This window comes from Lepus europaeus, chromosome 13 (genome assembly GCF_033115175.1).
Source record: "Lepus europaeus isolate LE1 chromosome 13, mLepTim1.pri, whole genome shotgun sequence".
Classification (NCBI taxonomy): domain Eukaryota; kingdom Metazoa; phylum Chordata; class Mammalia; order Lagomorpha; family Leporidae; genus Lepus; species Lepus europaeus.
Window position 1 is genome coordinate 41,934,350 of NC_084839.1, and position 14,070 is coordinate 41,948,419.

At 43.6% G+C, this 14,070-nt stretch overlaps 1 protein-coding gene across 2 annotated transcripts in view; it reads right to left on the reverse strand.

Moving 5' to 3' along the window:
• The window catches only part of SRBD1 (S1 RNA binding domain 1), a 264,042-nt gene that overhangs the window by 237,437 nt on the left and 12,535 nt on the right, over positions 1 to 14,070 (reverse strand). For both annotated transcript variants that reach the window (XM_062209376.1, XM_062209375.1), the window contains exon 4: positions 10,512 to 10,880. In XM_062209376.1, the coding sequence (XP_062065360.1) occupies positions 10,512 to 10,880 (369 nt within the window). The remainder of the gene's footprint in view (positions 1 to 10,511; positions 10,881 to 14,070) is intronic.

The following is a 14,070-nucleotide window of genomic DNA, read 5'->3' on the forward strand; positions in this document are numbered from 1 at the left end:
CTCTGCTATGGCCTAGGAAAGCAGTAGAAGATGGCCCAACTCCTTGGGCCCCTGCACCTGTGTGGGAGAGCCAGAGGAAGCTCCTGGCTGCTAACTTTGGATCAGCTCAGCTCTGGCAGAATAGAAGACCTCTCTCTCTCTCTCTCTCTCTCTCTCTCTGTCTCTACCTCTCTCTGTAACTCTTTCAAATAAATAAAATAAATCTTAAAAAAAAAAAAAACTATTACAGCTTCTTTGATTTAATCTCTCCTAGGACAAACAGGTTAAACCTAAAAAGCGGTACCACATTTAAATGCAGAATTGCAGTGACATACCCAGTTCAAAGACATATCTTTCCCTAATTTTGTCTCCTATGATCTTTTTCACCCACATACTCCCACACCATCTTTTAAAACAAAGGGGTAAATGGCTGATTAAAAAGGTTTTCATTTGCATTTTCTCCCTAATTTAGCAAATTAAACTAAAAAGTATGGTTGCTCCACTCCCCCCACATCCACCACCCTCAAAATAAAGAAACTGTATAATAGCAATCTCAACTTTAGAACAGATTACTTTCCTCAAAAATTACTTGTAGGGGACAGCACTTTGGCACATAGAGGTTAAGCTACTGCCTGTGACACTGGCATCCTATAGGCAGGCAGTTTCTTTTCCTTTTCTTTTTTTTTTTTTTTTAAGATTTATTTATTTATTTGAAAGGCAGAGCTACAGAGAGGCAAAGGCGGGGGCGGGGGTGGTGGTGAGGAAGGTATTCCATCCACTGGATCACTCCCCAAATGACCACAATGGCCAGAGCTGGGCCAATCCAAAGCCAGGAGCCAAGAACTTCTGCTGGGTCTCCCACACAGGTACAGGGACTTGGGGCATCTTCTACTGCTTTCCCAGGCCATAACAGAACTGGATCCCAGATGGGATGCCAGCATTGCAGGTGGCAGTTTTACCTGCTATGCCACAGTGACAGCCCCAGAGGCAGTTTCAAGTTCTGACTGCTCTACTTCCAATCCAACAACCTGCTAATGGCACCTAGGAAAAACAGTAGAAGATGGCCCAAGTATCTGGGCCCTTGCCATCCACATGGGAGATCAGGATGGAGTTCCAGGAGTCCAGCTTCAGAGTGGCCCAGCCCCAGACATAGCCATTGCAGCCATTTGAGGAGTAAAGCATTAGATGTAAGATTCTTTTGTCTCTCCCTCTCCCTCTCTGTAACACCACCTTTCAAATAAATAAAAGAAATCTTTAAAAATACATATTATTTTTTAAAATTTCTTGTAGCTATCATGTCTTCAAATTCTTATCAACATCCGGTGCCGCGGGTCACTAGACTAATCCTCCACCTGCGGTGCCAGCACCCTGGGTTCTAGTCCCAGTCAGGGCGCCAGATTCTGTCCCAGCTGCTCCTCTTCGAGTCCAGCTCTCTGCTCTGGCCCAGGAAGGCATGGAGGATGGCCCAAGTCCTTGGGCCCTGCACCCGCATGGGAGACCAGGAGGAAGCACCTGGCTCCTGGCTTTGGATCGGCGCAGTGTGCCGGCCGCAACACACCAGCCATAGCGGCCACTTGGGGGGTGAACCAAAGGCCTGATCAGGAAATAGATACAAAATGAGACACAAAATGGGCTTTATGTTTAGACATAAAGCCCAAAAGTAAACCAAGTGTCAGGTTGCAGCTTTCCCTCCCCAAACAGCACAGCAAAACTCTTGAAACGGCAGAGGAGTTTTCAGAGTTTAAACACATCTTGAAGAGAAAAGGCCAAGGACCAAGACACCACGGCGGGCAGGGGCCTTGGAGAAGAACAAACATACAAAATAAGGGAAAAATAAATGACATTTCCACATGCTCAATTAGTAAAAATTAACAACTCCACAGAATTTTTATTAGCCATCCCTTGCTTACTAGGTACCATTCAGGAATTCCCAAACAACTTGGACCTATTTTGTGGCAGGTAATATGCATACTATAAACATTTTATTCAGCGTGGCCCTTATCTAAGTGTGCAACACTCTCCTAATTTTCTGAATTAGGACAACTGACTCTCACTCTTCTCAGTTCCCTGTTCTTCTAACACATGTGCTGTTCTCAACCATATTTGAAAGCAAGAATACAGTTTTAAGACGAATTATTTTCTTTCCCATAAAGGGTCTCCTTCTGGGAGTGGGCATTTGCCTAGCAGTTTCAATACCCATGTCCCACACAGAGAGCCTGAGTTTAATTCCCAGCTCCAGACTCCAGCTGCCAGCCAGTACAGACCTTGGGAGGCAGCAGTGATGATTAGAATAACTGGGTTCCTGGGGAGAGGCAAGATGGTGGAATAGCAACAGGGAAGTCTGCTTTAGGGCACACAAACCTAGCAGAAGAAAAAAATAAAAGTGGAGAAGGTACACTCTCAGGGGAAAGTGGCAGGGAAAGCTGCAGTGGGAGGTCCCGCGAAAGCAGTGGAAACAGCCTGAGTGGAAGGCGCAGACCCGCAGCAATGGAAACAGAGCATTAACTCTGAACAAAGACCCAGCATCCCGCTCTGGGGAGCAAGGTGAGGTCAGACTGCACTGGCCCACGCCACTGTTGATATGGCTGGAGGGAGAATCACCGTGTTTGAGTCCGGCCTGGAATCCTCAGGAAAGCTGGGTGACTACTCACCAGGGGCGGGGAATGGCGGAGTGGGGGGATACCAAAGTATGTCTCTCTCTGTCCCCCTTTCTTCCTACCTACCTCCACACCAGCATCCTGTGGCTAGCTGTGGGAAGGCTGGTGCCATTTCAGTCATAAACAGGCAGAGACGGCTCCAGCTCTTCTGTGCATACCCAGCAACTAGCAGGGACTGTTGGCATGGGCAACCATAGTAGTCTGAGTCAACTGGTGGGAACTATCCCCACCTTGTCATCGGGGCAACACCACCAGCTCTGCTGTGCTCACCCAGCAACAGGCAGGGAGGTGGAGCCATCCCCACCAAAGGGAAAGGGCCACCTGTGAGGACTCCTGTACCCACCCAGCACAATTGTGAAAGGAGTGGGGCTGTGGCAGGCAGGTATTGTGCACACTTGTGATCCAGGGATTTTACCAGAGGGTAAAATCTGCTTTCCCCGCTGATTTTGACTCTGGCCGGGGGGATCAGATTCAATCAGCTGGGGGTGAAACACACACAGGCAGCAGCTCTGGGAACCCCTCAGTCTCTCTGTGGACAGGACAGGCTAGTGGGGTGGAATGGACTCTTGTGCTCCTTGACCATGGGAGCCCCGGGGTCTGAGACTGTGTAAACACTGTGACTACATGAGAGGGACCAGGGTGTAACTGGCTTTCGGCAAGCTCTGGGTGCAGAGCCACACTGTCAGAAATTCTTGGTTGCCAGGGCAGCTCATTGCAGCTAGAACAGTGCTCACAGGGAGGACTGTGTAGAACATTCGCGTGGATGAGTGTTGAATCACTGAGGGCTAACACCTGGGCATTGCTCAGCTTGAAGGAGAAGAAGGAAGGAAGTGATTACACCAACAGATGTGACCATACCCCCCGCCCCGTTCTGTTAATAAGAGGACAGCTACCACCCCCAACTTGAATTTACCCTGGATACTCGCTCCACCCTGGACAACTGACCAGAGCTCCCTAGACACACCTACCACATACCTCTCGGTATTCACTGAAAGCACAGACATTTTACTAAGCCAGAGGCACAACTCAGATAAAAGCTATCAGAGGGGAGAAAAAACAAACCTCCACAAATTCCTAAAAATAAATGCAGAAATTCAAGAAACAAGAATAAGAAATCATGATCCCCCTCCACAAAGGAACACAACAACATTTCAATATTAGAATGTGAAGATGAAGAGACGGATGAAATCCCAGAGATGGAATTCAAAAAATTAATCCTAGAATTACTCAAAAGCAATCAGAAGCAAATTCATGAACTAAAAAAACCACAAGACATGAATGAAAATTTTTCCCATGAAATTGAGATTTTTAAAGAGAAATCAAAATGAAATATTAGAAATGAAGAACTCAAGAGATCAAATAAATATAGTGGAAAGCCTTAACAGCTGACTTGGTGAGGCAGAAGATAGAATATCCAAACTAGAAGATAAATCTGGAAATCCTACAGTAAGACCAAAAAAAAAAAAAAAAACAAGAAAATAGAAAACTTCAAATCAGTGTTGTAGATTTATGAGATACAACCCAACACATGGCTCTTAGGAGTTCCTGAAGGCATGGAAAGAGACAATGGACTAGAAGGCCTATTTAGTGAAATAATAACAGAAAATTTCCCCAATGTGGAGAAAGAAAGGAATGTTCAAGTAGAGGAAACACATAGAACTCCTAACAGACATGACCAGAAAAGATCTTCACCATGACACACTGTAGTCAAACTCACCACAGTAAAACCAAAGAAAAGATTCTAAAATATGCCTGAGAGAAATGCCAGATTACTTTCAGAGGATCTCCAATTAGACTCACAGCTGACTTCCCATCAAAAACCCTATAGGCTAGAAGGGAATGGTGAGTTATAGTCCAAGGCCTAAAAGAAAGAAACTATCAACCCAGAATACTGTACCCCGCAAAGCTTTCATTTATGAATGAAGGTGAAATAAAGACCTTCTACAACAAACAGAAATTGAAAGAAATTGTCACCACTTGACCAGCCTTATAAAAGATGCTAAAGGGTATACTACACACCAAAACACAGAAAGATAGTCATCCTTATGAAAGAATGAGAAGGCAGAAAATCCCCAGAAGTACAAAAGAAATTCAAAGTGAACAATAGGAATATTTATGGAAAAATGGCAGGGCCAAGTTGCTACTTATCAACAGTCATCTTGAATCATAAATGGCCTGGAAGTTTTAGCCAGAGTTATTAGGAAAAAAAAGAAATCAAAGGAATACAAATTGGAAAGGAGGAATCAAACTATCCCTATTTGTAGATGACATCATCCTTTATATAGGGGATCAAAAAACTCCACTGAGAGACTACTGGAACTCAAAAAAGAGTTTGGTAAAGTGGCAGGATATAAAATAAGCACACAAAAATCAATAGCCTTTGCATACACAGAACGTTTAAGATCAGTCCCATTCACAATAGCTCCAAAAAGAATCAAATACCTTAGAATAAATTTAACCAAGGATGTCAAAGATCTCTACACCAACAATTACAAAACACTAAAGAAAGAAATAGAAGACATTAAAAAATGGAAAAATGGCCGGCGCCGTGGCTCAATAGGTTAATCTTCCGCCTTGCGGCACTGGCACACTGGGTTCTAGTCCCGGTTGGGGCACCGGATTCTGTCCCGGTTGCCCCTCTTCCAGGCCAGCTCACTGCTGTGGCCCGGGAGTACAGTGGAGGATGGCCCAAGTTCTTGGGCCCTGCACCCCATGGGAGACCAGGAGAAGCACCTGGCTCCTGCCTTCAGATCAGCGCAGTGTGCCGGCCACAGCGCACTGGCCGCAGTGGCCATTGGAGGGTGAACCAACAGCAAAGGAAGACCTTTCTCTCTGTCTCTCCTCTCTCTCACTGTCCACTCTGCCTTAAGCAAAAAAAAAAAAAAAAAAAGGAAAATGTTCATAGATTGGAAGAATCAACATCATCAAAATGTCCATTCTACCAAAAGCAATTTACAGATTCAATGCGATAACAATCAAAATACCAATGACATTCTTTGCAGATCTACAAAAAAATGATTCTAGAATATAAATGAAAACACAAGAGACCCCGAATAGCTAAAGCAATCTTATACAACAAAAACAAATCCAGAGGCATCACAATACCTGATTTCAAGTCATACTACAGGGCAGTTATAATCAAAACAGCCTGGTACTGGCACAAAAACATACTTGCAGACCAATGGAACAGAATACAAACTCCAGAAATTAATCCTTGCATCTATAACCAACTTATCTCTGACAAAGGAGCTAAAATCAATCCCTGTAGTGAGGACAGTCTTTTTAACAAATGGTACTGAGAAAACTGGATCTCCATGTGCAAAAATATGAAACTAGACTCCTACCTTACACCTTACACAAAAATCCACCCAAAATGGATTAAAGACCTAAAACTATGACCTGATACCATCAAATCATTAGAGAACACTAGGAATTGGCATAGGCAAAGACTTCTTGGAAAAGATCCCAGAAGCACAAGGAATCAAAGCCAAAATTGACAAATGGGATTACATCAAGATGAGAAACTTCTGCACTGCAAAAGAAACACTCAGCAAAGTGAAGAGGCAACCAACAGGATGGGAGAAAATATTTGCAAACTATGCAAATGACAAAGGGTTAACATTCAGAATCTATAAAGAACTCAAGAAATTCAACAACAACCAACCAAATAATTCAGTTAAGAAATGGGCAAAGAACTTAAACAGGCATTTTTCAAGAGAGGAAATTCAAATGGCCAACAGACACTTGGGAAAACACTCAAGATCGCTAGCCATCAGGGAAATGCAAATCAAATCTACAATGAGTTTCACCTCATTCCAGTTAGAATGGTCCACATATAGAAATCAACAAACGACAGATGCTGGCAAAGATGCAGGGATAAAGGTACACTGGATGGGGCCAGCGCTGTGGCGCAACGAGTAAAACTGGCGCCTGCAGTACTGGCAACCCACATGGGAGCCGGTTCGAGTCTCGGCAGCTCCACTTTTGACCCAGCTCTATGCTATGGCCTGGGAAAGCAATGCAGTATGTCCCAAGTCCTTGGGCCCCTGCATCCACGTGGGAGACCCAGAGGAAGCTCCTGGCTCCTGGCTTCGGATCAGCATAGCTCCAGCAGTTGTGGCCATTGGGGGAGTGAACTAGCAGATGGAAGACCTCTCTCTTTCTCTGCTTCTGCCTCTCTGTAACTCTGGCCTTTCAAATAAGTAAATAAAATTCTTAAAAAAAAAAAAAAAAAAAGGTACACTGGTACATTGTTGGTGTGAATGCAAACTGGCGCAACCACTGTGGAAGACAGTATGGAAATACCTCCGAAATCTGAATATAGACCTACCATGTATCCAGCCATCCCACTCCTGGGAACTTACCCAAACCAAAAGAAATCAGTTTATGAAATAGTTATCTGTACCCCCATGTTCACTGCAGCACAATTCACAATAGCTAAAATACGGAATCAACTCAGATGTCCATGAACTGTTGACTGGATAAGGAAATTATGGTGTATATACACTATGGAGTACTACTCAGCTTTAAAAAAAAAAAAAAATGAACTGTCTTTTGCTACAAGATGGTTGCAACTGGAAACCATTATACTTAGTAAAATAAGCCAGTCGCAACTGGATACCACTACACTTAGTAAAATAAGCCAGTCCCCAAAAGACAGATATTATATGTTTTCCCTAATCCGGGGTAACTAATAAGAGTATCTGAGGCCGGCGCCGTGGCTTAACAGGCTAATCCTCCGCCTTGCAGCACCGGCACACCGGGTTCTAGTCCCAGTCAGGGCGCCGGATTCTATCCCGGTTGCCCCTCTTCCAGGTCAGCTCTCTGCTATGGCCCGGGAGTGCAGTGGAGGATGGCCCAAGTCCTTGGGCCCTGCACCTGCATGGGAGACCAGGAGAAGCACCTGGCTCCTGGCTTCAGATCAGCGAGATGTGCCGGCCGCGGCGGCCATTGGCGGGTGAACCAACGGCAAAGGAAGACCTTTCTCTCTGTCTCTCTCTCTCACTATCCACTCTGCCTGTCAAAAAAATAGAGTATCTGAAATATAATGTATTGGAGTGAAATAGACATTTTGAGAATCAATGATTGTTTATAGCCTTTGTCTCTTTTATTGAGGAACAGTTTTATTTTGTTTGTTCATACTATTTGTTGAACTCTTTTACTTAGGGTAGGGTTTACTATACAATTATTAAGTGTATTGAAAATAGATCATTGTACGGTTGCCCCTCTTCCAGGCCAGCTCTCTGCTGTGGCCAGGGAGTGCAGTGGAGGATGGCCCAAGTCCTTGGGCCCTGCACCCCATGGGAGACCAGGAGAAGCACCTGGCTCCTGGCTTCGGATCAGCGCGGTGCGCCGGCCGCAGCGCGCCTACTGCGGCGGCCATTGGAGGGTGAACCAACGGCAAAAAGGAAGACCTTTCTCTCTGTCTCCCTCTACTGTCCACTCTGCCTGTCAAAAAAAAAAAAAAAAAAAAAGATTGTTTAAAAAAAAAGAAAATAGATCATTGTAAAAATAAAGATTGGGAATCTGAGAGAGAGGGGGAGGAGATTGGAGTGTGGGTGGGAAAGGAGGGGAGGAGAGTGCCACTATGTTTCTAAAATGATATAAAGGAAATATATGAAACTTGTATAACTTAAATAATATATAAAAAAATCTAAAAGAAAAAAAAGTCATTGGGTTCCAGCCACCTATAGAAGACTTGGATTGAGTTCCTAGCTCCTGGCCTGGGGACAACCCAGTCCTAGCTATTACAGACATTTGGGGAGTGAAACAGCAGCTGGAAGCAGTCTCTTTCTCTCTCCACATGCACCTACCCCCACTGCCACCTGTCATGTCAATTAAAAAAAAAAAGTTTCTCCTATTTAAAGGGCTATAAAAATAGGAAAGAAAATTCAAATACCCCATAAGAAGTGTCTGAAAGTGAAGCTAAAGTTAGGGAAGGGTGACTGTATCTGGTTACATACATAAAAAGAATTCCAACACAGTAAATTTATACTAAACAGTTTCCCAGGCAATGTCCTAAGTCACCTGGAAAATGCTGAGCTGAACAGCTGCCATCAGATTGCTGAGCAAAGGTGGGAGCTAGAACAATCACTCTCCCCAGCTTACAGGGAGAGCCCAGAGTCCCAGAGAACAGGCTTCCAGCTGTCAAAGGTCATCACCCATAAGGAGGAGAGAGGAAGACTGTGTGGAATTGAAAGGATACACAAGTCTATTTTCCAAGTAGGGCCTTAAAATGAGGTAACTAGCTTCCATCTGATGGTCCCACACCAAAACAATGGACATCCCTGCTATTGGCTCATTAATGGAGCTTCTGCCGCTCACCTCCTGGTGCCTGGGCACCTGTCTCTCACCAAACACTCTTTCCTCATTCTACTCAGCAGAAAATCTTACCTCTCTCTGGGAACATATTTTCCAAAATACTTGCTTAGCTGTTATTTTACCGACATTACAGAACTCAGAGTGAACCAAGGTAATCACTCGTAAGCAAAAATAAAAGGTCCAGGTTAACAAACTTCAGAATAAGCTTTCTTCCCTCAAAACTCTGAAATCAACTTTAGTTATACCTGTTACAGAAAGCACACACATACAGAAACTAAATTCTACCGATACCTTGAATCAATTCTCAGTAATTTTTATTTTTAAGATGGTTTCTCTTTAGTTCTTACTATACAAAGAAAAGTGTATTCTATTCTAATCAAAGCTACAAACAAGTTTTGGATTATCCATTACTTCTAACAACCCATTATGATAATGAAGGAATAAATGTTAACAGTTAAGTGCCCAGTACACCAGTACAGAGTCAAGCCCACAGTAAGCCAACTATTAATAAACAGCAAGTATTACTATCCCTTGTCAATTAAAGATCTGTAAACAAACACTGTAAGGCATTATGGCAGTAATAAAAAGAGGAAGCTATATAAATCTTTATTACGAGAGGTTAATCCTCATTTAGAATTATAAATTTACATTCTGAAGCTAGACCTAGAGCTAGACACTTTCAGGCAGCTACAAACACCCACCCCTGGCCTCAGCACATGCACACAAACACAGCTGGAACCTCAGCAATCCCATTTCTACAACACAGTGAGGCCTCTGGCCTCCAGGCATTGGCCCACAAGAGGATACCTGACCACGTTCTGTCAATCAGAATCTCTTCCTGAAATTAGAAACTGAAATGCACAATCAGCAGGTCAGTCCATGTAACCAATGAAACTAGTAGAGCTAGCGGAGCTGTCATTTTTCTATCCTCTATACATAAGCAGAGAAACCTGGTCTGCTGAGAAAAAATAACACCTCAGAGAAGCAGCAGAAGTAAGTGATCCTACAACCCCAGGTATCTTCTGTGAGTCCTCTGTTTTCCAATTTCTGAGTCGAGTCCTTTAAGAGACCTGATTATATTCTGTCCCTTTTTTTCTTTGAAAGGCCCCCATGTCTGATGGTAAACTCTCTTCTGCTTAAGCCTGTAGGAAGTAGGTTTCTATTACTTATCACCTTGAGACAAAAAGGCTAAGGTAGGTCTATGTTCATCTTTCTCTGTAACAAAGATTAGGGGATGGGGTGGGAAGCAAAGTGTCATAAAGCAGCTCTTGACTCAACTATGAATAACTTATTACCGCATCTCACCATCTCCATGGTCATAGAAACCTGTCTCCGTTTCTCCTGCACACTGTCAGCTACCTCTATAGTAGTACAGAGTATATACTACTACTATATAGAGAGTAGTATAGTGTATATAGTGTATAGTCACAAAAGACCTCAGCGATGACGTGCCTTGACTGAGGTCATATCAAAGAACTAACCTCAGCCAGCAGAACCTCTATACCAGTCACAAAGGAGTCAAACCAACTAACACCCCAGAAAGGCTGCACATACCTGGACTATGTCCCAGTTCATTTCCACCTCCTCTTTAATACTGTTGGCATTTGCTGGAAACTTGACAGGCTGCCCCTGAGGACACATTTCAGTCTTCATTTTCTTTAAAGGGGACTGGCCAAATGTAAAGTCATCTTCATTCTCTTCCTTCTTGCATGTTCCTTCCCACATGGTGCTTGTTGATGGGGTCTCTGTACTGTGATCCCCACCCTCTAAGTTGCTGACTTTGTTGGTTTCTTTCACTTTCAATTTTTTGGTCCTTTGAGCTGAATTCTTCTGTTTTGTCTTTGCTGTTTTCAGAGTCTGTACAGTTTCCAATTTATTTTTTCTGTCTTCTAAATTAACATCAGCAATAGCCACAGAATTATTCTGTCAAACCACAAAGAGAACACATGAGAATTAGAAAATAAAAACCAATCACCCTGGAATATTACTCAGAAGAAAAAAGGAACAATTTAATAATATACACAATGACTTGGAAGGATAGCCAGGGAATTATGTTGAATGGAGAAAAAGCCAATCTCAAAGGTATATGCTGTATGTTACATTTACATGTTTCTGAACAGCTCAGTCTTTGCCAGGACTCAGAAGGGGACAGAGAGGAAGGTACAAGGGAGGCCTGTGGCTACAAAAGGGCATCAGTATGGACCCTTGCTGTGATTAAACTGTTCCACTGGGATGAGTACACAAAAGTACACATGTAGTAACACTGCATAGAACTGTATACACACACAAATACACATAAATAGAAACAAGTAAAACAGAAGAAATCAAAGTAAGATCAGTGGATTTTACCAATGCTGTGATATTGAATAACAGTTTGGCAAGATATTATCACTGGGAGAAACTGGAAAAGGGGCACATGGAATCCCTCTGTATTATTTCTTACAACTGCACATAAATCATTAATAAATTCAAAGTTTAATTTTTAAAAAATAAATAGGGGCCAGCACTGTGGCATAGAAGTAAAGCCATTGCCTGAAAAACCAGCACCCCATTATGGGCTCTGGTTCATGTCCAGGCTGCTCAACTTCCAATCCAGCTCCCTGCTAATGGCCTGGGAAAGGCAGTGGAAGATGGTCCAAGTGCTTGGACCCCTTCCACCCACATGGGAGACCTAGATGAAGCTGGTGGCTCCTGCCTTCAGCCTGCCCCAAGCCCGGACACTGTGGCCACTTTGGGGGTGAATTGTGGATGGAAAATCTCTCTTTCTCTCTCTTTCAAATAAATAAATAAAACTTTTAAAAAAATGAAAGTTAGGTCTATAAGACAGAAAGCAAAGATTAAAGTTTATAAACATAGTCAACACTTAGGGAGAGAACAGTAACATTTACACTCTCATTAAACCAATAGGCTACCTGCCTATCAAGTTATACAAAAGGATGGAGGACAGAAAACACAAAATGATAGTAGGACACTGTCAGACATTTGTCTTTTCTTTTTCTTTAAAACTGTTTTATTTATCTGAAGGCAGAGTTAGAGAGAAACAGAGTTCTGGCTCACTCCTCAAATGGCTGCAATGGCCAGAGCTGGGTTAGTCCAAAGCCAAGAGCCAGAGCTTCTTCCAAGTCTCCCACGTAGGTGCAGGGGCCTAAGGACTTGGGTCATCCTCTACTAATTTCCCAGGCATGTTAGCAGGGAGCTGGATCAGAAGTGCAGCAGCTGGGACTTGAACTGGTACCCATATGGGATGTTGGTGTCACAAGCAGAAGGTTTTCCCATTATGCCACAGTGCTGGCACCAGGCTTTTGTCTTTAATAAGAATTCACAAAGTAGCCCACATATGTCCCAGGCCTACTCTCTGAACCACCCCTGTCTCCAACTCAAATGATGTTCAGGTGTGAAGGAATGACTCTTGGCACTGGGAGTAGAGTAGAAAATAAGATAAAGATCCTGACTTTAAAGGGATTCTCATTTCCCAAGGTCTGGTTATCGAAGTGATAGAGAGGGCATAAAAATAAACAACTCTCAAACTGAAGTTTAACCAAAATTCAGTCTCTTCCCTTATCAAACATTTTTTCCAGAATTATTATTAAAAATTTTGGGTACAGCAGCATAAGCTGCTGTTTGCAATGCAAGCATCCCATATCAGAATGCCAGCTGGAGTTCTAGATGCTCTAATTCCCACCCAGCTCCCTGCTAATGTGCCTGGAAAAGAAGCAGAGGATAGTGCAAGTGCATGGCGCCCTTTGACTCACATGGGAGAGCTGGATGGAGTTCAGGTCATGGATTCAGCCTGGACCAGCCCCAGCCATTTGGAGAGTGAACCAAGAGATGGAAGATCTCTTTCTCTCTCTCTCACTTTGCCTTTCAAATAAATAAGTAAATCTTATTTATTAATAAATAAGTAAAAATATTAGGAATAACAAAAACAGCATTTCCAACCAATGCTTGCCTACTAACTACCAAGTCTGAACTTAAATATGATGTACATTAACAGGCCTCTGAGTATTAAATTTTTTATCCAAAACATGAGGAATCAGAGCAGAGATATGAAGATAGCATGACTCTCAGGCTTGTAAGAGTTGATAATAACTTAATCAAATGAATTGACATGAAGAATGTATCAACAGTGGAACTGTCAGACACAGAGATGCAGAAAAAAGACAACTGCAGCCGGCGCCGCGGCTCACTAGGCTAATCCTCTGCCTTGCGGCGCTGGCACACCGGGTTCTAGTCCCAGTCAGGGCGCCAGATTCTGTCCCGGTTTGCCCCTCTTCCAGGCCAGCTCTCTGCTGTGGCCAGGGAGTGCAATGGAGGATGGCCTAAGTGCTTGGGCCCTGCACCCCATGGGAGACCAGAAGCACCTGGCTCCTGCCTTCGGATCAGTGTGGTGTGCCGGCCGCAGCGCGCCGGCCGTGGCGGCCATTGGAGGGTGAACCAATGGCAAAGGAAGACCTTTCTCTCTGCCTCTCTCTCTCTCTCACTGTCCACTCTGCTTGTCAAAAAAAAAGACAACTGCAGAAAGCAAACATACTCAGCATTCTGAGTAATGTACTACAGATAGGAAAGCTTAGCAAATAGATTGTGAGTATTTTGGTCCAATGATAAGACAGTACTCCAATGAGGTAGATACTTCAGTCCAACTTAGGTTCACACAATTAAAACATTCAGTTGTGGGGCTGGCACTGTGGCATAGTGGGCTAAGCATACATCTGTGCTGCTGGTATCCTATATGGGTGCTGGTTCGAGTCCCGGCTACTCCTCTTCTAATCCAGCTCCCTGCTATGGCCTGGGAAAGCAGAGGAAGATGGCCTGGGTACTTGGGCCCCTGTACCTGCATGGGAGACCTGGAAGAAGCACCTGGTATGCGGTCATTTGGGGACTGCACCAGCATCTAGATGGAAGACCTTTCTCTCTGTCTTTCTGTCTCTCTGTAACTCTACTTCTCAAATAAATAAATAAAATCTTAAAAAAAAAAAAAAAAAAGGGAAATGCCATTTGTCCAATTTAAAAACAAAACAAAACACTCAATTGTATGGGGCAGGCATTGTGGCACAGCAGGTTGAGCTGCTACCTGGGATGCCTGCACTCCATATAGGAGTGCCAGTTTAAGTCC